This window comes from Mustela erminea, chromosome 9 (assembly GCF_009829155.1).
Source record: "Mustela erminea isolate mMusErm1 chromosome 9, mMusErm1.Pri, whole genome shotgun sequence".
Taxonomy (NCBI): domain Eukaryota; kingdom Metazoa; phylum Chordata; class Mammalia; order Carnivora; family Mustelidae; genus Mustela; species Mustela erminea.
Window position 1 is genome coordinate 100550625 of NC_045622.1, and position 26971 is coordinate 100577595.

Genomic DNA, 26971 nt, shown 5'->3' on the forward strand with positions numbered 1-26971 from the left:
CTAAAATGGTGGTTCTAGACAACTTTTGTTCCAGTGCTAGAACACATTTTGTCTTCCATCACCCTGTGTCTTCAGTTGGAATGATCTCTTTCTTAATTTTTAAAACTTTTCCTGATGGCCTGCTTATAAAGGAGATGTGTAGCTTGATATAAAGAGGTTTTGTTTCTTAAGGATCTCTTAGTTTTTGTGTCTTTTTTTAAAGATTTATTTATTTATTTGAGAGTGAGAGTGAGAGTGAGAGTGAGCAAGAACAGGGACAAAGGGAGAGACACACACACACACAGAGAGAGAGAGAAAATCTTTAAGCAGACTCTCCAATGAGCATGGAGCCTGATATCAGGCTCAATCTCATGGTCCCGAGATCACAACTTGAGCTAAAACCAGGAGTCGGCCACTTAACCTACTGAGCCACCCAGGTGCCCCTAGTCTGTATATATTACACTGTATTTTTATAATTTGTTTCTCTAACCAAGAGCTTGATTAGAGCTGCAATATCTATAGAATCACAAGAATAGGCATAGTAAGTGTCTACCTTGGGAAGGATGACAGAGGGTCAGGGCAATCATAAAGGAGGTAATATTTGTGCTGTGTCTTGAACTATGAAGAGCTCTCCAGAAAAAGAATGATGAGATAGAAAATGTGTTTTTGTTATGTAATGTCTGAAATAAAGAATAAAGGAAGATAAAAGGATAAGATTAGGATTCAGTTTCTTATCAAAAACTCTATCCTACAATGAAAGCAAAAATTATTTTTTCATCTTAAGTGCCAACTTTTCTATTGTGATCACAGGCTTTCCACAGCAAATTGGTACAACAGGGTCACACTTAGTATACTTTACCCAGTTCCAAACAGTTTGAAACACTTCCTGTTTACATGTCAGTCAACACTATAAAGAAAATCCAGTCCTACTGTGGAGATATCTCAATGAAGAAAATGCCAGTCAAACCAACTGAGAGCTTTAAATATATCCTAATGAAATTGTTGCCAGTGTTAAAACAGATATGTATGATTGTTTGCTAAGGTACTAGGCAAAGTCTATCTATCTTGCTGTAGCCCTTTAAGCTTAAACTGTTTACCCATTCAAAAATCAAACAACATGACACTTTACCTACAGGATTTATAAGGTATACCTCTTTTCTAAGTTCAGAAACCTCTGCTATATAGATCCTTGGTGTTCTTGTTCTATAATCCCTGCTTCTATTCCCCTTATCATTTGTTCCCTCAGGGATCCAGATTACTTGTCTGGGTTAGAAATGCTTGACAAGGGGGGCACCTAGGTGGTGCAGTCAGTTAAGTGTCCCACTCTTGGTTTCAACTCAGGTCATGATCTTACGGTCATGAAATTGAGCCCCATGTTGGCTCTATGCTCAGCATGGAGTCTGCTTGAGATTCCCTCTTCTTCTCCCTCTGTCCCTCCTGCTCATTCTCTCTTTCTCTCTGCCTCTCTCTTTCTCAAAATAAATAAATAAATCCAAAAAAGAAAGAAAGGAAGGAAGGAAGGGAGAAGAGAAAAGAAATGCTTAACTTCAGCACCTCTGTCAGGATTAAGTTCTGGTTTTATTTCCTGGTTCACTGAGGATAAGAAGCAGTCTCTAAGCCCTATTTGGGTCCTCTGGGTCAGCCTACTCCATATCACCTGTCCTCTAGCAGTTTATATATACCACAATTCAATCATGGAGCCATCTTTCCTCCTGTATTCTCATCCACTTTTTATACTGTGTCTTATGTCTCTGAACAGGGAGTTAAAATGTGATCTTTGATTATTTTCAAGCCTATATGTTTTTTGGAATTAGTGGGATTTACACAGAGTCACCACATTCCCCAGGATGCCAAGATGCTTGGTCCATCTCCACTATCAAAAACAACAATAACAAAACTCATGATGCAGTGAAGTAGACCCAGGGTGAACGGAGGTGGATTTGGTCATTTCTTTGTTTCCCCCGGAGTCCTAAAATCCCATTCTTTTCCTAATTCTAAGCACAGAAGTAAAAAGAGGTTGTTTTAAAAATTTTACCTAAGGAAGTTTTGACCTCCTTGTTTCTCAAACTATAGATGAGAGGATTTAACATGGGGATAATCACTGTATAAAACACAGATACCACTTTGTCTTGGTCCATTGCATAGCTGGTGCTGGGGCGCAGATACATGAACAGAATGGTGCCAAAGAAGATAGTGACCACCATCAGGTGTGAAGCGCAGGTGGAGAAGGCTTTGTGCCTGCCTTCAGCAGAACGGATCCTCAAGATGGCAACAAGAATGTACAGATAAGAAATGAGAATAATCAGGAGGCAGCTCAGTTCATTAAAACTGGCAAAAGCAAAAATGACTACTTCATTAACGTGTGTATCAGAACAAGAGAGTTTCAGGAGGGGTGGAGTGTCGCAGAAAAAATGGTTGATGACATTTGAGTGGCAGAAAGACAACTGAAAGGTGAAGCCAGTGTGAATGGCAGCATTCAGAAAGCCTGCAAGATATGTGACCAACACCAGAAGGACAATAAGATGAGAGGATATAGTAACAGTGTAAAGAAGAGGCTTGCAGATGGCCACATAACGGTCATAGGCCATCACAGCCAACAGGAAGCCCTCAATGCCAGCAAAGGAACCAAAAAAGAAGAATTGAGTGGCACATCCACTAAATGAAATGACTGGGTTCTCCACCCAGAAATTCACTAGCATATTAGGGGTAATGACGGAAGAATAACAGAAGTCAACAAGGGACAAGTTACTGAGGAAAAAGTACATTGGAGTGTGGAGGCGTGAGTCAATCTTGATTAATAGGATCATGCCAAGATTTCCAAACACGGTGATCATGTAGATGACTAGAAACACCATAAAAAGAAGGCACTGTAGTTCTGGATGATCCCCAAATCCCACAAGAATAAATTCAGTCACTGTTGTATGGTTGTTCATATCTTTGTCTCAGAATGGATGATTTTTTTGCTAGGATAAGAAAGAAACCAAAGGAATGAATTGGACAAAGAAAAAAATACCAGGAAAGTGAAATAGTTTCATCACTGCTATAAGTAAGATTAGCTCTTTGAATGCCCTGAGAATATGTGTATTAAAGCTCTTTATTTTCTTATGGAGGCGGAAAGAAATTCCTTAAGCAAACTCAGTAACCCATTTTATTTATTTAAAATTAATATGTGTGTGTGTGTGTGTGTGTGTGTGTGTGTGTGTGTGTGTGAAGTCTTTGATGATTGACCCTATTTGTCTATATCCTATCTGACCTCCCAACTTTTCTCTCCTCCTCCCTTTGTCCTACAGCCTTTACTTCCTACGATCAAATTTCTCGCACTCGTCTTGGCAATTAAACATACAATACAGTTGAATACCCTTGCTGTATGCAGTTCTGCTCTGCCTGTTTTCTCTCAAGGCCACTCTGATCAGGTTTGCAACCTGTCATTCCACAAAATGTCTCTTGTCTAAGGCATCAGGAATCTTTACATTGCCAAATCCTATGGTCAGTTCTCATTCCTCATCTTTTTGATCTATCAATAACATTTGACAGAGTTGATTTCTTAACTATTCCTTGAAAGATTTTCTTTTCTTATCTTCCCAGAAACCAGATTCTGAGTTTTCCTCCTACTATGTGGGTCCCTCCTTCTCAGTCTCTGCTTACTCCTCCTCTTCTCTGTCTCTGCTTACTCCTCCTCTTCTCTCTGACTGTTAAGGTTAGAGTAGCTCAGTCCTTAATCTTTCTCCTTGACAACTGAAAGGTGAAGCCAGTGTGAATGGCTTTACACTTTACACTCTACCTTGGTGATTATTTGATTTTGTAAATTGAATTACTATCTATATACCTAAAACTCCTAAATTTATATCTCCCGCCCTGAACGTTTTTACAAATTCCAGACTTAAAATTCAACCGCTTACTCACATCTTCATATTAATATCAAACAACATTTCAGCATGACTCAAAGCTGAATTCCTCATGCACGACCCTAATTTGCACCAAACACAGCATTCCTTATCTCAAGTTAATTACAACTCTATACTTTCATTTGCCCGGATGAAATTAAATAAATAGATAAATATTGAAGAATTTGATCTCTTCTCTTTCTTACACACTATATAACCAGTCTATCAGATAATTATGTTGGCTCTACCTTCAAAATATCTGTATCAACCACGTCCTACCACCTCCATTCCTACTAAAAATCAAGCCAACATTATCTTTCACCTAGATTACTGCAATAGTTTTTTAGTGGATATATCTTCAAAATTAGCTAAAAACTTACCCTGTAAAATAACCAATTTAAAAATTTTGTAGAGCTCAACTTTATGCATATATATACAAACGTACTTGTATTATATATGGCATTCTTGCTACAAAAAGTTCAGTAAATTTCCCTGTTTTGCACACAGACACATACATGTATATGTATATGTATGTGTGTGTGTATATATAGATATATACACACACATATATACACACATAGATATACATATATATATACATTCATGTATGTATGTCTGTATATGCTGAATATTCTATAAAATTCTCATTTTTTATTAGTGATCCTAAATCCCTGTCATATAAAGACAAAAATCCAAATTAGTTTAGTTGGGAACCTTAAATTTAGTGTTTCAGACATATCCTAATGGAAATCTTTAATTACTTTATACGTTTTTAGTCCTCTTGGAAACTTTCTATATATGAACACTTTGAGATCAATTAAATCTTCTTACCTTTGTTCTTAATATTCACCTGTAGTGGTTATTAGTTTAGTTTTATTTTATTGCTTTTTGGAAGAACACAAGATTTCTGTCTTACAATGCAACAAAAATGGAAGTGGTAGAAGAGATCTAAGTATGACAGAATTAAGACATGGTTAATTAATTCAACAAAGAGTAGCAAATGCTGCTTCTGAATCTGAAACAGTCAGCCTTATTAAGTCTGTGATGATCCTCTTGAGATTCTGTCTCTGCAAAACACTAAAAATCTAAAGCTTGAAATGTGTTATTCCAAAATTAAAACATGCATTTATTTTCCACTGAGGTAATTGAACTATTTTCTCCCCAGTGAACCACTTACACCCTGGAGAGTAACAGGCATTTAGGGAATTACAAAAACTATTTCATGGTCTTGAGATTCCATTGAGCATAACATTGAATTAAATGTATGAGATTGATGAGATCCTGCTCCCAAACTTCAGAATTCCATTAAAATGTGATTCTTATTCATTTCTACTAGAATATGGCTCTAAGTGCATTAACTGATTAGTTCAACAAATGATTTACTAGTCTTGTGTTATGGAGCATACAACTATACTTGTACTGGTCAAGTTGCCAAAACATCGATCTTGTCTATTACTTCATGCAGCTTGCATTCTGGAGTTGGGGTTGGATGGCTATTGCAGGATGATAGGGAAAAGTAAAGTCCAAAGCCCATTCATGAACTACCACACTTATTTGATCAGTCACTCCTTCCCAAACACCTTGATTGCAATTCCTTTCCTTTTTTCATTTGTTCATGTTAACCCACATATATGTTGCCTTCTTACTATTCTTTTAACAACCAGGGAAGATCTTGCCTCAGGGCCTTTATATTTACTATAACTATACCTGGAATGCACTTCCACAGACATTCAGATGATACTATCTTTAGTCAGTCCTTCTCAACCGTCATTTCCACAGAAAGCCTGTGTCTGATGCTACCATTCCCTATTCTATTGCCTGCTTTACCATTCTTCAAAACATCACTCTACCCACGCCAAACACACACACACACACACACACACACACACACACACACACACAGACATCTAACAGCTCTGTACACACACAAGCATATTTGGTATAGACAGTCAAGTCTTCACTCAAATATAAGGAGATGGGAAGAAGTTTCGGGAGATCAGAAATTTTAATTTTTTACCTGTTAAATCTCCAGTACAGGTTATATGCTGGTTTTTCCATTAGTAGTTCACCAGTTTTATTGAAGTATGTGTATGTCCAAATGAAACAACTACAGACATTAAATGTATGCAGGGTTTTGTATATTTATGAATAATCTCTGAATGGATAATGGGTAAAGATATAAAGGGTGTCTATTGTCTTATTTTAAACACAAACTGGGGTATATGGCAAAAGATACAATTTATAACACAATGTGAAAAGGGATATTTTAAGGTCAGTAACACACAGGTGTGATGCTAAGATACAGACCACCCTCATAGTACAAAAGGTGTGATCATTCAATAGATGTTTGAGTATGATAACTAAGTGGAGGAAGCTAATTTTATAATCCTTTCATGTGTCCAGAGTCCCTATAAACTAGGTTGTCAATTCAATGTATGAATCTGGAACCCAAGGAAGAAGTCAGGGTTAGACATGTGGATTTTGGAATCATTGTAGACCTCTCAGATCATCTAAGAAGTGGGTACAGATGGAGAACCAAAGTACCATGAACTAAGTACCATGAACTAAGAATATAGGATTAAGCCTTTGGCTCCATGATTTGGAGAATAGCCTGAGGAGGAGGAGGAAAAGCTATCACAGTCACCTGGGGAAAAGTGGCAGCAGAAAAAGAAGGAAAATCAGAAGACTGAAGTGACATAGAAATCTTAAAATGTGTGTTTTGGGGGATAGTTGAAGAAATTAATGATGGGAAATCCTCTTGAGATACCAAGTACAAGTATGATAGAAGAGCAATCTTTAGAGGCAATAATGCTAAACTCTCATGTGTCCATGACAAGATCGGAGAAGTAGCAGAGAAATACAACTGGAACATGTAATGGGATTTGAGGAAATAAGGATAAAGATCAGGGGTAGTTCTTTTGAAAAATTCATTGTAAATAGAGCAGAAAAATAGGTCAATGGCTGGACGGGACTTTTAGCCAAAGAAATTATTAAGAAGGGTGATATTAGATGATGTTTATTTACAGATGAGAATACTACAGTAGAGTTTGAGAAGCTGGTGCTTGGAGAGAGTAGAGATATGATTTCAGAACTAAAATTCGTGGAGAGCTCCAGAGGTGTGAAAGATGCAAGGGACACATTATCCATATGATAAATGGGAACAAAAGTATATGTATGAAGATTATAGATGGTAAGATGGGGATAATCTTATTTAATTGTTTTTATTTTGGAGGAAGAAGTGTGACACAAGATCAGCAATAGCCAGTGGCATGCTGAGAGCTTTTCTCTAATTGTACTAAGCAGCTTCAGTGTAGGACAGAACAAAAAAAACAATTAAGTTTCCCTAAGTTGCAATTTAATCAGATGAGCAGAATGAGAAAAAGTAGAACCATGGAATTGCAGGTGATTTAGAATGAGTCATTATTTGATGGACCACAGAATTTCAGCTGGGCAATGAGTTATGATGAATATTGATCAAGTGCCACTTTTCTTAGGTTTGTGAATAAGAAGCAGCGAAAAAACAGATACTATAGACTATGAGTTAGAGTAAAAGGGAACATGAAGAAAGATATCAAGCATGATACAATTTTGAATGTCTTTGAGAGAAACCTTGATTAACAGTTGAAAGTGGAGCAGCGCCTGCGTGGTTCAGTTAAGCATCTGCCTCTGACTCAGGTCATGATTGCAGGGTCCTGGGATTGAGCCCCAGGTCTGGCTTTCTGCTCAGTAGAGCGTTTGCTCCTCCCTCTCACACTCCTTCTCTGCTCTCCCACCACCTTTATCTCTCTCAAATAAATAAATAAATAATATTTAAGAAAAATATAAAAAAAACAGTTAAAAGTGGAAGTTATAAGGCGGTGGAAATATTCAGAGTGGACAATATGACTTCAAACATCTTTTGTGGTCTCTAACCAATTTGGTGGGGGAAAGAGGTGTTCTTACGTGGAGCATGGGAAGCACTGGTGTTCTTCCTCAAGGTCTGCAGTGGATAGAGGGATGTAAAGAAATAGGGAGTAGACATTTACCTGATTCCAAATCGTCAGGCCTCCTTTGACATGCCATCTCAATGAAGAACATGGTTTCCCCATTCCTCCCACATTGACAACCCCCATCCCACTACAGCGAGTAATAGATAGATAATTTATTTTCAGTAAATGTTTATCGAAAATTATGTGACACTCTGAAAATTACATGAAAGATTAAAAGTTAAAGTACATTGATCACTACCCTCATAATATTCCAGTTAATTTACAAAATCAGTAGAACACACATAACATATTATAACCCCTGATAAGACTCCTTTTTGTATCTTTTTGGTATTCTTGACCTCCAGGTGAGTAGAGTAGTGTTATTATTTATGAGGGATGCTGTGGCATACCATCCAGATTTGCCTTTCAGGATTGAAACATTTATTTTCTCAGCTTCCGAGTGGCCACTGACACTTCACAGTTGAGTTCCATTCTGGGAATTGCTTCTGCTGAAAGAAATTACCATGCCCAAGGGAGTGAGCCACTTCCAAAACTGGTCATTTTGAAGGTACAAACACCTTATATTTTTTCCCACAATTGGGGGTATCTCTGGAGGATCCTCTTGGAATGGGATAGGATGTGGAATGGGATGACTACTCAACTGCAACTTCATCACTGTCCAATATCTATCAACTCAGCCCTGCTTCCCTCATTCCCTTCTAGTCTTCTAGGTATGATTCCTGGGAACGTTCTCCACTACATTTCCTGCATGCATACAGGTATCCGTCTCAGAATCTGTTTGCTCAGATCCCGAAGACTATATTTTTTCTTTCTCAAGAAAAGCTAAATATTGAAATTAGAACTTAAACCAGGTCAGCCAAAACCAAGAATTTTGATACTTTACCAACCACCAACCTCCCCATTATGTTTATTCATCAGGTGGGCCCATGGATACACATTTAAGACACCAGAAGATTCAGAAGTATACACCATTTTAAGCAATCTACTTTAACAAATACACATACACGTACACACACACACACACACACACACACACACACACACAGCTTAAGCAATCAGACAATAAAATTAATATGAAAGCATATTTTCTTCTGCATAACAGGATGATATGTAACATGGCTTTACAGTATGTGTTTCTGTAAGGTCTTCTTTAAGGCATCTTTCACATCCTTATTTTTCAAACTGTAGATGAGGGGGTTTAGCATAGGGATCACCACTGTATAAAAGACTGATACAATCTTGTCCTGTTCCATTGAATAGCTAGATGTAGGGCGCAAATACATGAAGAGAATCGTCCCAAAAAATATGGTGACAGCCATGAGATGGGAGGCACAGGTGGAGAAGGCTTTGTGCCTGCCTTCTAAAGAAGGCATCCTCAAAATGGCAATGAGGATACACAGGTAGGAAATGAGAACAATCATAACACAACTGATGACATTAAAACTGGAGAAAGCCATGATCACAATGCCATTGATGCGAGTGTCAGAGCAAGAGAGTTTGAGCAGGGGTGGGGTGTCACAGTAGAAATGGTTGATCCTGTTAGAGCCACAAAAGGACAATCTGAAAGTCATTCCTGTGTGTATGGCTGCATTCCCAAAGCCTGCTAGGAAAGAGGTAGCTACTAGCAAAACACAAATTTTCCTAGACATGAGAACCGAATACAGCAGAGGGTTCCAAATGGCTGCATAGCGGTCATATGCCATCATGGCCAACAGAAAGCATTCAGTCCCCAAGAAGGAGCCGAAGAAGTAGAACTGGGCAGCACATCCATTAAAAGAAATGGCTTTATTCTCCGCCAAAAGGTTCACCAGCATCTTAGGAGTGACGGAAGAAGAGTAAGAGGCATCAACAAAAGACAGGCTGCTGAGAAAGAAGTACATGGGGGTGTGGAGACAGGGATCAATCTTAATTAACACAATCATCCCCAAATTACCCACCATGGTCGCCATATAGATTAACAGAAACAATCCAAAGAGGACAATTTGTAGATCTGAATTGTCCGAGAGTCCTAAGAGGATAAATTCTGTCACTTCTGCTTGATTTCTGCCTCGGACCTCCTTCATATATCTTATCATTTCAGCTGCAATACAAAAGAAGGGGAACATGGCAATTTGGTCAGATTAATACATGATAGAGCCATTAACATCTTTTGTTGACATATATACATAGACATTCTACAAGTGTTTTGGACATGATGTCAAGTTAAAAGATATCAAAAGACTGTGCTAAGTTCTAGGTGTACTGTCCACTAACTAATAACCTTGAGATGAGTGACTTAATATATGCATTAAGTAAGAGCACTTCTAGCATTAACATTTATTGGATAATTATAGGAACTTATCTTTAAGATGTATTTCACTTCATTATTTATGACAAATAAATTCGTTGATCTATATATTAGCATATTAGTTGATATATTAATGTAAGCCTTCTGGGAGTGGGTAAGTGTGTGTGTGTGTGTGTGTGTGTGTGTATTCTGGAGAAAGATGGCAAATGAATTCAAGCTTCTGCCTGTTCCTCCACAGTATTAATGGAATAAGTAAAAAAATAGCAAAAGTGAGTAAAATTAGTCAAAAGTACCAAACAAGAAGAAAAGAGTTGAATCTTCTGGGGATGGGGGGATCTTTAAAAATTGATATTCCGAGGAAAGAAACGGAGGAAATTTGCATGCAACTAACACGATTGCAACCTTGCTGGAATTCCCCAGTATCAGCATCAACAGGAGGGGATAAATTGTTGGTTAAATATTGAGAACGTTGAATAATTCCCTCCAATATTTAGAGAATGTGATTGCAGGAATGAGGTGAAAGGAATAGAATAAGCCACAGCAATGAGAACCTCTACTTAACACTCAGATTCACAGGATTACATCAGACCCAGAAAACAGCGGCAGCAGCACATGGCATCTCTCAGTCACGAGGCTGAACTGGGGGAATAACGCACTGCCAGGTCATCTAAATGAAAATTAGATTCACCCCACGCAAAGTGTAAAAAAGCCAAATACAAGGCAAAAGTAAGAAGGGAAGGCAGGAAGGGGAAGGAGGGGGAGGGGAAGGAAAAAAGAAAACCCAGCATAGAGCTTCCAAGTCAACAGCTCCAGTGGAATTCTTCCCCACTTCAAACCCAATCCCCTACCCCTTCCACAACCTCAGATTATTGAACAGTAGATAACACTGTCCTGGGTTAGCTGTCCAGTCATAGCTCAAAGTGTTAAATCCTTTAACATTCACAACAGGAAGTTATTTGATACTGTCTAAAATTTAAACATGGGACCAAAGTAACCCAATGTTACTCTGTGCTACCTCTGGAGATCATGGATCTCTTGAGCCCCGTTGGGGAGACGAGTGGCAAGAAACTGATTCCATTCTCATAGACACTACCATACTCAGAAGTGCCTATCCCTGCTCTGCTCCAGCTGGTTTCCAAGAGGATAGGGACTCCATATCCTCACCAGTCATCAAACCCGCCATTGTGATAGAGTACTGGAATGCTTTCAAAGTATCGGTGCACCCATTATCTTACCCTAGCTGCGCGGCAAATCCCTGCGGGAGATAAGCAGCTATTACCCTACAAGTGTTAATAAGATTATCTTTTGTTACATGAGGTCAGTGAAGTGTAGGGCTTTCTTGGCTATTAGTCAAGAATGGTGAATTTGGGACTAGAACAATCCTGGGTTTGAGGCCAAATTATGGTGGTTCCTCAATACTGCATTGCCCCGTCTTCCTGTTTCAGGACAGATGTACAGCCCCAGCCCTCTTCTTTGGAATAATCTTGTTGTCTGAATTTCAAAGAAGACCACCTCCAGAAGGAAATAAAAAGAAGAAATGGATCTTTTTCTCTCATCTTCAATCAGAAACTTTCCCTGAGAGAGGACTTATTCTATCAGCAATAGTGAAAAATAAATAAATGAAATGCAGTACACATTGCGCGTGCATGTGTGTGTGTGTGTGTGTGTGTGTGTGTGTGTGTGTACGCGTGCACTAGAGACACAAAGAAAGGTAATGATGAATTAAGGACTAAAGTATGTTGCGCATTCCCTGTGCTCTACAGGCACTGTGTAAAGTACTTTTCCTGCAATATTTTATTTAAATCCTGTGAGACAGGCAGTATTATAATCCTCATTTTGCACATGAGAAATTGGAGCTATAAAAGATCTGTGACTCTCCCAGAGTTACAGACTTAACCTAATGGAATCTAATTTATACCCAACTAATGCAATTCTCCTTCTCTTAGCATTTGAGATTATTAAGAATGGCCCCATCAATAACAAATGTGAGCACTAATACACAGAACAATTGCTATTATAATTATTAGGGTTTCATTAATATACTAGAATACATTTAGTTACAGAAAGAAAAAAAAAAAACTGTATATCTCCTAGAGAGAAAATTTAGTTGCAGTAGCTGACAATTGTCCTTCTTAGAACTTGCATTCATTATTTGTATTATTAGCAAAATATCACTTGTTTTGCACCTGCTGCTATGAATTGCATGCTACCATCTCTACTCTCCCCTGGAAAATACACCCTCCCCATAACCCCCTTGCTGAGATTTTGCAGTCATCAGTCCAGAGATTCTTAACAAAAGTTTTCAATTCCTAGGAGTTTCTGAAAACAATAGTGAGATCTGAGAATTTCTAGCATTTAAAAAGGCCTTCAAATCATATTATTTATTGCTGCTTATATTTCTCTTAATGACTTACAAATATTATTGCAAGAAAAATAGAACTTATTTAACATACCTTCTTACCCTCTCAGTGCTCCTGGTGCTTTGGGTATATAGGTAGTTGGAAAAATGTACAGCCTTGAGGATTTTTCTTCAGATCAGTAAATTACTTGGGCAGAACAATTTATATTTTTTCCTGACCTTTCTTGACCACTTGACTTCTTTTTGGTACTTTTGCTCGTTTCTGTCCAATGTTTAAACTCACCAAAAACAAAACAAAACAAATCAAACCTTCTTCTCAGAGAAGGCATTCATCAATTCTCCCACATCAAGAAGTAGATACTGGAATGGATTTAAGGCATCACCCACTACAGAGATAAGACAACTAAAACCCTTTACACCTTCCCTGTCAAAAGAGAATTACTTTGCCTTCTTTCTTACTTCTCCTTGAAAATAAAAATCCTAATTTGTTATACCAGAGTATAATACATTTTAAAATATGGAATACATCACTGCAGTGCAGCTGTAATATTGTTTGCAATTATTTCCAATTGTAGAGTCTCTGGATCATACTCTGGAGTAAGCATTCTGAAGTATCTTAAATAGGATATATTGCTTGTTCTTTAGTGCCTGGGGACTGCATCCCTCATGTCATCTCATTTTAATCTACTTGTTTTTCCTCCTGAAGCTAAGGAAATCTTCTGTCCTCTTCACATGTCGCTCCTTTGCTCTAGGGACACCAGTGGAAAATGAATTTCCAGTTCCATATTTCTAGCCCTCACTAAACATCCCTCTTATGTCTCCCCTAACAGCTGGTGGTCTGATTCCCTTAAGAGCATTGAAAGAATCCACAAAATAGCAGGTTAGCTCTACCTCCACCTTCTGGAAGGACTTTGTATACATCTAAGAAATTATGCTCCCTGGATCATGGTGGGGGATCTGATTGGAAGAAATGCACAGAGGTAGCTATAGAGTGGGAAATCTCAACTATCTTCAGAATAAGAAGAGAATTCACTTCTAATCCTAGCTTGAGTGTCATTGAAGGAAGCACCAGATGATGCTCTATCTCCCTGCCACCAAGATGGGAACCATCAGAAATTAGGGTACCATGTGATCTTCATTAAGCATGGAGAATTCACACCAGATACTGGAATATAAACTTGGTGTCATAAAAGATAACTCACTGACAGCTTGCAATGAACTTTTGTGAAGAACTATGGAACTCTAGGGGCTGCCTGGGTGGCTCAGTTGGTTAAATGTCTGCCTTCAGCTCAGGTCATGATCCCAGGGTCCTGGGATTGAGCCCCGCATTGGGCTCTTTGCTCAGCAGGGAGCCTGCTTCTCCCTCTCTCTGCCTGTCTCTCTGCCTACTTGTGATATCTCTTTCTCTCTCTGTCAAATAAATAAATAAAGATATCTAAAAAAATAAAAAGAACCATGGGACCATAAAGCCCAAGGAGGCAGGCAACAAGCATTAAAGATTAACTAATAGATACCACACTAACTTGTAAAGATGGGACCTCCCCTTAGAGGAGCTTGTATATTAATATGAATTACAACCAGCTGGTCATCTCCCAGGTCATAATTAGAAGAGAGTAAGGTTAAGCAATAATAGCAACTAGTAGATTAACTGAGTGTGTACTATTTGCTGTCTGTCCTCCTAAACAGATGCATTTTCAGACTGCTGTTAAGCACCTTCACCAAAGACAAGTAAACTAGGGCCTTGAGAAGTCACTTGTCTAAATAGCTAATACACTCGACCTGGGACTCGAACATGATTTTTTCTCACTCCAAAAGGAGCACTGCTGACCATTTTGTGTTACCTCAGCCCAAAAGTAGCAAAGAGTTTGTGAAAAACATCCTTCTGTTAAATACAAAGAACACATCAACCACAATAATGACTAATGACTTCTAGGACATCCTCTGGACAAGACTGATTAATTGGGAGGAATATCTGTGGTACTCGTGATGGGTAATTTTACATGCCAACTTGACTGAGCTAAGGGATGCCCAGAGAGCTAATAAAACACTGTTTTTGGATGTGTCTGTGAGAGTGCCCCAGGAAGACATTAGCATGTGCATCAGCAAAGTAAAGAAGATCGCCCTCATCAGGCAGGATCCACTCCTTTGAGAGCCTGTCCAGATCTGCATATCCAGCTCACATTGGGTCTGCTTCTCTGGGGGTGGTGCTGGTTGCTGAGAAAAGAATGCATTTAAATATCAGTAGAGACATTAGGGGTCTAACTTAGCAAACTATATCACTCCTTAATTGAGAACTACTATTTAATAACAGATGCCTAGCATTTCAGAAAGATCTCCATGGAGGTGGTGTTTTTCCTCGGGGAGACATTATGGAAATTGATGGTCATCACAGTGAAGGGGCTACACTATAGAATCTGGTGGGTAAGGGGCAAGGATGCTAAAAGCCTGCAGAGTGCAGTACATTCCCTAACAACAAAGAACTCTTCCTGCCCCACAGAATGCAAGTATATCTCAAGTATAAAACAAACAAACAAACAAAAATCAATCAATCAATCAATACTAAAGTCTTGTGTTATAAATTATTTTCTTTTTATTTCTCCTCTTTAAGTTATGTGTGAAGGTAAATCATCTATGAATACCATTTCAGGGACATAGAGGAACAGCATAAACTATTTGCTATAAAACTGTTATTTCGTTTCTGAAGGAATACATGTCCACTGTCCCAGGGGATAGCTACATACCACTCACTAGCCACCAAGAGTTTCAAACAAACAGATTTTACATAATCTGGCAAAACTGAGATGATAATTCTCTTGTTAAGCTTTGGAGGCTCATTTCATTTTAACTAAAGATTTATTTGGACAGCAGAAGATGCAAATACATTATAACACACCTTACATAAACATGCTACTTTGATTACTACTGTACTATGAATTTTAAAAAATGGAAAATTTACTGAATTAATAAAATGTAAAATTAACCTAATAACCTCACAAACAAACAAACAAATCTCCAGTTAGAAAATGTATGTGGAAGATCCTGATTTTTGATTGCCAAACATAAAAGATCAAAATGTAAACCAAATAAGAAATATTCAAATCGTCTGTGAAGAAAAAGAGTAAAAGATACAGAACTAGACTTGAACAAGTATGAAGACATGCACACTATTTGACAGCAAGACCTGATGGCATAAATGTGGCAATTCTCCCTAAGTTAATTTATAAATGTAATGTAGTCCCAATAATAATATCCTCAAATTTGTTTCCCAAATAAGTTGACTATAAAGTTTACATAAAAGATTAAAAACAATATTCCATTATAGCCATGAAAGCCATGGAATAAAACAAAAGAGAATGAGTGGACATGGAGACTAGATTATATCACTGTTTAAGGGCACTTATAATTGAAAAAATTATTGATGAATGAATTGTATGAAATGGTGAAAGAACAAGGGAACAGAATAGAATAATACACATATAGACAATAGGAAATGAAATTAAAATCCAATTCAAAACAGTAGGGAAAAGATCATTGATAACTGGGTAAGCCCAAGGTTATTTATTGCTGCATTTTTTAAAGATTTTATTTATTTATTTGAAAGAGAGAGAGCACATGGGTGCTCCAGAGAGAGAAAGAGAGCATGAGCAGGGGAGGGGTAGAGGGAGAGGAAGAAGCAGACTCCCCACTGAGCAGGGAGCCCTACAAGAGGCTGGATCCCAGGACCCTAAGATCTTGACCTGAGCTGAAGGCAGATACTTAACCAATTGAGCCACCCAGGCACCAGATAGAACCAACTCAAATGTGTATCAACAGGATGCTTGATAGATAGACAATGGTACCTCTACACAATAGATTATTATGCAGTTGGAGAAAAGTTTGACTTGATAATAAATATTATAAGTGAATATGTCAGTGGTATTAGGCATTAACTTTTCATCATAAAATAAGATTTAAGAATACAGATAAGAATGTCAGATTAAAAAAAAAAAAAAGATCCATCATCTTCTCCCTACAAGGGCTCACTTCAGGGTTAAGGATTGAAAAGTAAAAGAATAGGGAAACGTATCACAAAAGGTTGCTTTTTTTTTTTTTTAATTAGCTTTTTAAATTTTATTCTTGAATCTCTTCTTTTAGGATGAATTTCATCTCAAGTCAAATAGCATTGCCAAATTAAGCACCTTTTTAAAAAAAAAATACCATGTAGGCAGCGAGAATCTTACCACGGCTCACTTCCCTTTTCCTTCCTGTAATGGGAAGGTAAACCGATTCATGTGTCATCTCTCCTATGCATTTCATGTACTGGTATACCACTCTTATTTCAGATTCTCTCAGAGAAAAGTCTGCTTTAAGCATGGCTAATCCAGGAGCACCAGGATGGCTCAGTCATTTGAGCTTCTGCCTTCAGCACAGGTCATGATCCCAGGGTCCTGGGCTCAAGTCCCACATCAGGCTTCCTGCTAAATCTGCTTCTCCCTCTGCCTCTGCTGTTCCCCCTGCTTATGCTCATGCTCTCTCTCTCTCTCTCTCTTTCTCACACAAATTAATTAATTAATTAATTATCCGTCTCCCATTTAATAAATAAATAAATGGGATTTTTAATGAATAAATAAATATTTAAATAAATAAATGAATAAATAAAGATGGCTAATCCATAAAACATGGAAGGTATCACCCTCTGTGAAAGGACTTTCAGGAATCAACAGACCTTTCAAAATTACCATCAAAATTACACCCAGTAGGGAGCTTTTAGGGGCCAGAAAAACAGTGCTGTTCTAAGCGGCTCTTCTTCTCAATCACCACCACTCCCTGGAGTGGTGGAAAAGAATTCCTTTGTGTTTCCCTCTTTCACATTAAGGTTCAAGGCCCAGGGAATGAATTCCTCAGGGAAGACCGTTCATCAGCTCTTCCAGTCTCCCCTGAGAGCAGAAATCATGTCATCTCTTTTCCTCTGGGGATAACGTGGGACTCTGAAACCTAATAAAGCTCCTGCACACAGAAGCAAAGGTGGGTGAGCAAGGAGCTCAGGCACAGCTACCTGAGTGAGACACTGTCTTCGGATCCTTCTCAGAATATGTGTTCACTGTAACTCATCAAGCGAAGAGGAGACAGTCAACGTCTCACCATCAGGTAGAAAACAAGTCAGAGCACAGATCAGCACTGGAACAGAGAGAGAGAGATGACCTCTTAGGAGTGGAGCAGGACCCCGTCCCTGCTCCTCTCAGCATGGCTTTGCCTGGCTTCAGGTCCATGCAGTTCCAAAATTTCAAGAGGAGACATAGACTATGGGTTTGGCTTTCAGGTACCTCATAAGGAGTACGAACTCAGAAAAGGCTAGAATTGGAAAGTTACACAGAGTTTGAATTCTTCACCCCATTCATTTCAGAGATAAGTAAGTTGCATCTAACGTAGCAATTCATCAGCTCAAACACTACTTAGTGGAAAAAATAGAACAACAACCAGGATTCCAGTTTTTTACTCCAGAATTCTTTTCATAGAAACATGAAAAAGCAGGTGATGCATAGAAATCTAAAATATCTTTGTCCTATATTTGTTTCTATAAGACAATACTTTTGCTGACCTTTTTTTTTTTTAAAAAAAAGAGTTTAATAAGTTTGGAATATACTTATTTATTCACTATTCTACTATTTCTTCAAGAGTCAGGTCGGTTGACATTTAGCTACACGAAACTAAAAATCTACATATAAGGATTTTCTTTTAACTCTGATTTTGAATTTGATAGCCTCATCTCTACTTGCTTTGTCATTTAATACTGTGAAATTAAAATCACACCTTCACTAAAGCCTAAAGCAGTCCATGATACATCCATGTATGGAATAAGTGTGGGAACTTTTTTTTTCTGGAAGCTGTGAGCACACAATCATCTACTGAGTTAAGTCTTACACAGTTACAGTTGCACTGACACAACTGCCAAATGAATTAAGCATTTAGCACATGGCAATCACTGAATTTACTACCAGATGATTGATGGATTATTGATTAACTGGTTAATTGATGGTAGACAGATGATAGAATATACATACATACTCTAACCAACTTTTTTGAAGAAAGTTACTAAGACATTAACTTCATCCATAAGTGAAAAGCTGAGACTCTAAGTAGATGCGTAGTGTGTTTCAAAAGCAGTAAGTGGCAAAGCCTGAATTTGTCTGTTCGCTATAAGCGAGAACGGGCAGGGTGCTTTCTGACTGGTGAAATCCCTGCTCATGCACGTCTTCTTTAAACTGGAACTTGAATTTATAAGGGAGTAAAGAATGACTTTCTGATCCCATTTTCCAATTGACTGAAATGAATTAGTAGACACATGCTGCCCTGCAGATCAGCCCTGAGCCCCGTGCTGCATCCTAACCAGGAGTCTCTTACTCCTAAAACAGCTGCAGCCTGGCATCCCTTGCACTTTCAAGCTGGATGTTTGGGTCTGTCTCCTCCTTTATAAAATTGAGGTTAGACAGAATGAGTCCTCCTAATTGCTATAATAGCAATATTTTCCCTTTTTGCTAAAGGGAAAGAACAAGCTGAGAAGTGGGAAAACTGAGGTAGACCACTTATATCCTTCTCATAATGGGCTACTTTCCTATTTCTAGGTTAAGCAGCGAGAGAAAAAATGAACACAGTGCAGTGTATGAAATCGGTAGTCCCAGACTCAATTGCCAGTTCTGCTCCCAACTCATTGTGTGATTTCACAGGTCTCCTCATTAATATAACCTGTGAAGTGACATACCAATCCATGTAGAGTGACAAGGAGAGGAACTGAAGTAGGGCCAAGTACTTTGTTGCTGGTTTTGTTTTGTTTTGTTTTAACAGGTTTGTTGAGCTATAGCTGAAATACACAGTTCCTCCCACACACACCTCCACCCAGGCAATCACTGATTGGCTGTCAATATCGATTAGCTTGCAGTTTCTAGATTTTTAGAAATGGGATAACATGAGGTCTAGCTCTCTTCTCTCAACCTAGTTATTTTGAGATTCGTCCATCATATTGCATGTATCAATCGTTTTTTGTTTGTTTGTTTGTTTGTTTGTTTAATTGTTGAGTAGTAGTCTATTTTATGGACATACTAAAATTTGTTTATCTTATTACTTATGGGTGGGCCTTTGGGTTGTTCCGGTTTGGTGTTTTGTGGGGGAAATGGCTGGATGTTTTCCAAAGTGGTTGTAGTATTTTTATACTCCTAGCAACTGTGATGCAATTTCCAGTTCCTCCACTCCCGGGTCAACCTTTGGTATGGTTCGTCTTTTTAAATTTTAACCATTCTAATGAATATGTAATAATATCCCACGTGGTTTTAATACAAAAGATTTGAGCATTTTTCATGCATTTATTTGCTATCCAAATATCTTCTTTGGTGAAGTGTCTCTCTAAGTCTGGCCCCTTCCTTTTGGATTGTTTGTTTTCTCATTAATGAGTTTTAAAGTTCCTTCCATAGTATGGGTACAAATTCATTATGAGAAGTGTATTTTTCAGATATTTCTCCAAGATTTCTCTTTTTATTCTCTTTTCTAATTGACCTGATGTATGAAATGATGCATATGTTCACAATATATTAAGAATGAGTCTGAAAGTATTTAAAAAACTATATTCACTCTCAGGCAAATATATATGGTATTGATTATCCACTATTAGACCCCTCTTCATTGCAGTTGATTATATTCTATGCAGAAACTGAAAGATGGGAGCACTACTTTCAACCATGCTAGGATTTAAGATAGCCTGTTATAAATGTCCACACCCCCCTGAAAGACACATTATACTACTCTGCTTTCCCGTCTTTCTTAAGCAGTAAACCAGATAGAGGAGATACAGCTGACTTCTCCCTCAGATTTAATAGAGAATGCTACTTATTTCTAAAGCACTGCCTGTTCTGTCCTGATCTGGTTTGGTGCGGTGTGGTTTTGCCCACTTTCTTGTTACAACTCTTCAGTGGACTGAATATTCATCCAACCACAAAGGAAAAAGCTAATATATGCTGCTGTCTGACCACAGAGTTGAATAATCCTTTCTCTATCCCCTGAGTGAGAATTCCTGAATCTGAACTCTGAACTAAGCTATGGAACAACCTGTTGGCTAATCCATAGAATTGTCCAAAGACACAGCTGTTTTTTCATCCTGATTATGTCCCACACAAATCCCTGGGTGTTTCTAAGTATTAGGGAAATGAAAGGACTAATTCTGTGTCCATGCCTGATAGGCAAGACAGCAAGCCAAAATGCAGGTGCAAAAATAAAGAGGTATAACCTTCATTAAACCACATATACACAGAAGACAATAAAGTGAAGTGAACCCTAGAGTTCAGACAAACCCAGCTCTGCTGCTTACTGGCTCCTGACATTGTTGATATTACTTAATGTCTAACCTTATTCTTTTCAGGTATAAGATAGAGACAAGGGTGGTACCTGTTTCACGGAGTTGTGAGGATGAAATTACGTAACGTGTAGAAGCACTCAAAGGTCTGGCAAAGAGTTAACACTCAGTAAATCCTGTTTTGTTTTGTTTTTAATTATTATTACCCACTACCTTTTCCAATATTGCTCACTTTTTGCCCCAAGTATTTTACTTTCTCCGTGTGTGTATGTTTGTGTGCATATGTGTATGTGTAATATGCTATAATTCGAGATTTGAAGGATTTTCAGTTTTCATTTTTATGCCTACCTGCAAAGAGAATTAATATTTATTCATGATTTGTGTCCGTATTTGCTTTGTTTTAGAAAGAAGGAAGGCATACTCAAAACAGTCCTTTACTAATTAATAAGGCAGATAATTGCACAGATAACATCAAACAATTGGTAGCATGTGATAAATTGCCTCAGAGAATCGAGGTCCATGGAGAAGCAGAATTTGCCGTCCCCACAATCCTAACGTCTTCTATTTTGTCTGGGAACATAGAGAGGACACTTTCATCACTTTCACTAAAGTCATTTGAGTTACCCTATGGGTCACAGAATCTGATTTCTGGGAAGATTTTTAAAAACCACTTCAGACAATAAATCAAATCCAGGCACACATAAATTGAAAAGATGGATAAAGAGAACCACTCAGTGGTGACGGAGTTCATCTTTATGGGCATCACTCAAGACTCCCAGCTACAGACCATCTTCTTCGTGGTCTTCCTCTTGGTCTACCTGATCAATGTAGTAGGGAACGTTGGTATGATTATCCTGATCATAACAGACTCTCAGCTTCACACACCCATGTACTTCTTCCTCTGCAACCTCTCTTTTGTTGACCTGGGCTACTCCTCAGCCATTGCCCCCAGGATGCTGGCTGACTTCTTAACAGAGCACAAAGTCATCTCATTCTCTAGCTGTGCCACCCAGTTTGCTTTCTTTGTAGGTTTTGTGGACGCTGAGTGCTACGTCCTGGCTGCCATGGCCTATGACCGTTTCGTGGCCATCTGCCGACCCCTCCACTACAGCACGCTCATGTCCAAGCGAGTCTGCTTGGCTCTCATGTTGGGCTCTTACCTGGCTGGCCTGGTGAGTTTAGTGGCCCATACTTCCCTCACCTTCAGTTTGAGTTACTGTGGCTCCAACATTATCAACCACTTCTTCTGTGAAATCCCACCTCTCTTAGCCCTCTCTTGCTCAGACACCTACATCAGTGAGATCTTGCTGTTCAGTCTATGTGGCTTCATTGAATTCAGCACCATCCTCATCATCTTCATCTCCTACGCTTTCATCCTCATCGCCATCATCAGAATGCGCTCCACTGAAGGCCGCCTCAAGGCTTTCTCCACCTGTGGGTCTCACCTTACTGGTGTCACCCTTTTTTATGGCACAGTCATGTTTATGTACCTGAGGCCAACATCCAGCTACTCCCTGGACCAAGACAAGTGGGCCTCTGTGTTCTACACTATTATCATCCCCATGCTGAATCCCTTGATCTACAGTTTACGGAACAAGGATGTGAAAGCTGCTTTCAAAAAGCTAATTGGAAAAAAATGTCAAGAGTAACAAAATATGAAAATTTCTTATGACCACATGTAAAAATGGTAGTGGTCAAAGGACAGTGGTAGGAGATAGAAAATGCAGATAGCTTTCTAATAAACACAATTCAGCTACCATCTACTTGCAGTGTCGATCTTAAATTCTATAGGGTTTTCTATAACCCTTAACAGTCTGATATAAAGGAAATATAAATTAATATTTTTGAAAAGCATGCTAAACTGGATGCATTTGTATTTTACTTGACTTTGGCTTACCTATTGCTTAGAAACTAAGACAAAACTTGAAAGGGGAAATAAATAGCCACTCTAAATTATAGTTTTTCAGTCATGAGGTATGACAGATCCAAATGTTGAAAGTTCCTCTACTCTAAAAACAAGTCAGAGAAAATATAGTTAAATACGTAGGGAATGGAACTTGTATGAGAGATGACCTAACTCAGCCCGGGAGCTGAGCTATATGTATTCCTATATTCAACAAAAACCTCTAAGTGCTAAATATGGGCCAGGTTCTGGAGGATACAATCGTAAGACGCATTTGCCAATGAGGAGTTCGTTGTGCTTCCAGTTACTGTGCTCTCTGAAACTGCTGCCACCAATGACCAAATCATGAGCTATGTAAACCCCAAGAATAAGAGCTGCAGAATGAGGCTGTACTGTTTATTGTGTGTCCTCAGTTTTCCCTTCTGTCTAGCACTTGGTTTCACCTAATAATGACTGGATCTCCTTGGTCTCCCTTGTCTAATATCCAAAAGAGATGGGCATCTGGGTTTTGTTACCTTCACATATTGACATCATTTTAACCTTCAGGGAAGCCCAGGGACTCTGTGATCCTAAGAAAGAGACAGTTTGGATCAATCCCTAGGGCCAATTTTAGCTGGATTGCAATGTCTGTAAGATTAGTAGAATTAATGTCCTACTCCTCACATCCTAAAGCCCTCATTCCTCACCACCCTCACTTCTATACTACCTTTTTAAAGATTTTATTTATTTATTAAAGAGAGAGAGAGAGCACAAGCAGGAGGACTGGCTGAGAGAGAAGAAGAAGCAGACTCCCCACTGATCAGGGAGCCTGACACAGGGCTGGATCCCAGGACCCTGAGATCATGACCTGAGCTGAAGGCCGATGCTTAACCGGCTGAACCACCCAGGTGCCCCCTCTTCCTCTCTTCTAATAAGAGTTAAACCCTAGCTTTTTCCTAGGGCACCAGGACTCTTCATGCTTTCCACCATTATCTCCAGACCCTTATCCAAGAATAGTTTCATTAACCCTGAGGTATCAATGACCAACAATAGAGGAGACAAACTCTTCTCTGCAATCTTGACTTAAAAATCAAGAGTGTCAGGGTTCAGCAACAGGTAAGGTGGGCAGACTGAGATGGAGGAATGCTAACTTTTTCTCAGATATGCTAAAATACCATCTGATGCTGTCATCAGTTACAAATACTTCCCAGCAATAATATTGCTATGTCTCCTTCTCCCAGTGCCATATAGTCAAAGGTCAAGGAAACACAAGAACTATCCTAAAGTGTATAGTGTTCCCATTCATTGTGAAAGGTACAAAAGAGTTTTAGGGATAAAAGACCCAGGCTTTCTAATAGATATCATTATACATGTGATGAAATTTACCTGGTGCAAAATTGCACAGCCCTATCATGAATTTCTAAAAACATATTTCTGGTTTCACGTTATGAAGAAAGTACAGCAACTAATGGACAGATGTAGAGCTGATGGTCCAGAAATAGTTCAGAGATTCAGGCTTTGGTGTCTTTTTTTTTTTTAATATAATCTACTGTGCAAATCTACATGATGTGTAAAAAATTTAAAAATAGAGCTTTCCTATCTCATTAACTACATTAGCAACTATAATGTAAACCAAGTATACATTATAATTGAAAGAGTAGTTGATTTAGAATCAAGGAGACCTTTGTATCCCAGTTCTGCAATTCTAGTCAGTGACTATCCTTCTGGAGGACATTTTTTTTTTCTTAATCGATTGCTGTATCCAAAGTTAATGATAAAATCTAAAAACTGACCCTAGGGCTACCCTTGCCACTCTAATAATGGTAAGTATTCAGGCTTTAGACTATTTAGAAAGAAGCTCTCATGTAGGTTCTGCTATTTTCCTGCTCTGTGCCCATGGACAAGTTACTGAATCTCTATCAGACTAAGGTTCTTCATCTATTAAATGAGATAATGCTTACATTCTAGCATTTTTCAAAGGATGTGATGTCGACTCTGTAAAGAATCTGCACGTAAAATATAATAAACATTAGTTGTTTATATTTTTCCTTCACTTATATATTAAATATTTATGATTCTGCTATCAATGTGATGCAATATAGAAAGGAAACTCATTTTTCCCAAGTAATTGGTAATGGAGGTCTGCATATCAAATTTATAATGGCAAGAAAAAGATGGGTAGAAGTTGGGTCACCTTAGTCTTCATTCCCACTTCCATCAATAATTATATCGGATAAATCCCTAACAATCTGTTCCTGAGTCTCCTCATCAATAAACACTAGTATTTATACCTTATCAATCCTATTAGTTTTCCCAAACAAGTGAATATTATTATAGACTGCAAATATCACATTTTTTAAAAATTTTATTTATTTATTTGAAGAGAGAAAAAAAAATGAATGATGGGGAGGGAGGGGCAGAGGGAAAGAGAGAGAGAGAAGCAGACTCTGCTGAGCAGGAAGCCTGATATGGGGCTTAATCCCAGAACCCAGAGATCATGACCTGAACAGAAGGTAGATGTTTGACCAACTGAGGCACCCAGGTGTCCCAAAAATTACATTTTCTATAACTAAAAAAAAATCCTACTCATTCTCCTGGGAGCTTTGGAAAGCAAAAATTGATGCAGAAGTGTATTAAGAGGGGAGATATCAGAATGAGATAAAGCTGAGACTAAATTCTTTCCTTTCTGGGGCACCTCCCAGAGAGGGCTTCTTTTCCTGCTTCTCCTGCTTGTGTTCCCTCTATCGCTGTCTATTTTAAATAAATAAATAAAATTGTTTAAAAAAATAAAAAATAATAATAATAAATTCTTCTCCCTCCATTTTCAAGCTATGTGACTTCAGCTGAGATTTTTTTAAACAATCTGTGCTTAAGACTTGGAGATAGATAGATCTATATATATCACATATATATCCTGGCTTCATGGATTTGATATCCACAGGGAGATAAAATAAATGCAAATGTCTTGTACTACTGGGGAAAAAACTGTCAAAAGAGAATTGCAGACAATGGGCTGTGAAGACTCACAGGCAAGACTCCCTCTTGGGAGATCAGGGGATTTCTATGGAGAAGGGAGCTTGTGAGTTATTTTGGGAAGCAGAGTCTAGAAATTAAAGAAGGAAGCAACTGGCAGAAGATTAAAAACAAAGGCAAATAAATTGGAAACCAGGGCACATTTCCCTGGGCCATTTGCCTGGGTGTCCGAGAAGGATTTGGTGGTGAAGCTGGAACGTAGGTCAAGATCAGACACAAATTTAGGAAACGGGAATTTATTGCTTGGGGAGTAGGGAGTTTATCACTTGTGGATTCAAGAGAAGGTTCCTCTTTGTTCCTTGAAATTCTGTCCCTTATTCATCCCCAGAGCAACCTTTGGGGAAACCAGTATAACAACATGGACTTCAGGCTGGTAAATTCAAGTAGCTTCTGACAACTTCAGGCAGGTTTACTGACCTAAGATGGTGTGCTCTTCTTAATGGATCTTGGATAAATCTCATATTTAGCTTTCTATCTCCTAGGGGAGGAACCCAAAATTAAGTCCTTGCCTTCATTCTCTGCCTTAGCAAGAACGCCTGGAATAACTAGGGTCTGAGATCCCTTATGTAGCCCATAGTTACCCTCTTCCTTAACTCAGGAGCTATAACATTGCTATGTCCTCTGTTTGGCATTCCAGGCCCTCTCCCTTAAATCACCTCTCTGGAATGATTTCTTCCTGTTCTCTTTGTCCAAGAGATTCTCCTGCAAAACTATTTCTTGAGTGGCACTCCCATTTTTCTCCCTCTATGTCCTTCTAAATGCCTTCTCTTCTCCACTCTGTGGTTCCCTTATAGTCCCAGCTCCCCATCGCAGACCATCCAAATTTCTCTCTTTTTTCAAGGACCAACTCAAATCCCACTCCTTGAAATGCTCTGTCTCTGAGCTACTGGACTGCTGATCAGCCCCACTCTTCAGAAGCTTATGAAAAGAAAGTTGGGTGATGAACTCTTTGTTTGACTGCTCCTCACAGCTACTGCACTGCAAACACGTGCAGCCATTTGAAGGCTCTGGGAGTTGCTGTATTGAGATCTGTGTGTTTAACTCTGATCAGGTGTTCATGAGGATAGGACACTAGAGGAGAATTCCATGATAAAATCCACACTCTGAATGGCATCCACACATGACATCTGAAATTCTACATTTTCAGCCTCATCCAGCCATCTCCCTCCACATCCCAACTCCCAGAGGTTCAAGTCATATTGAAATGAAGGATATCATGAAATCTCTTCTTTTGTATA

General features: G+C 38.6%; 3 protein-coding genes across 3 annotated transcripts; 1 reads left to right on the plus strand and 2 right to left on the minus strand.

Moving 5' to 3' along the window:
- Window positions 1–1973: 1973 nt before the first annotated feature.
- On the minus strand, window positions 1974–2912 carry LOC116599942 (olfactory receptor 1020-like). The gene has a single exon (XM_032359877.1). It carries the CDS (start codon window positions 2910–2912, stop codon window positions 1974–1976), a length of 939 nt encoding a protein of 312 aa, XP_032215768.1.
- A 6061-nt stretch (window positions 2913–8973) lies between these two features.
- On the minus strand, window positions 8974–9927 carry LOC116600031 (olfactory receptor 5AP2). Its single transcript, XM_032360017.1, has one exon. The coding sequence runs from the start codon at window positions 9925–9927 to the stop codon at window positions 8974–8976; it is 954 nt and encodes a 317-aa protein (XP_032215908.1).
- An 11604-nt stretch (window positions 9928–21531) lies between these two features.
- Window positions 21532–22467, plus strand: LOC116599943 (olfactory receptor 1019). Its single transcript, XM_032359878.1, has one exon. The coding sequence runs from the start codon at window positions 21532–21534 to the stop codon at window positions 22465–22467; it is 936 nt and encodes a 311-aa protein (XP_032215769.1).
- Window positions 22468–26971: the final 4504 nt, after the last annotated feature.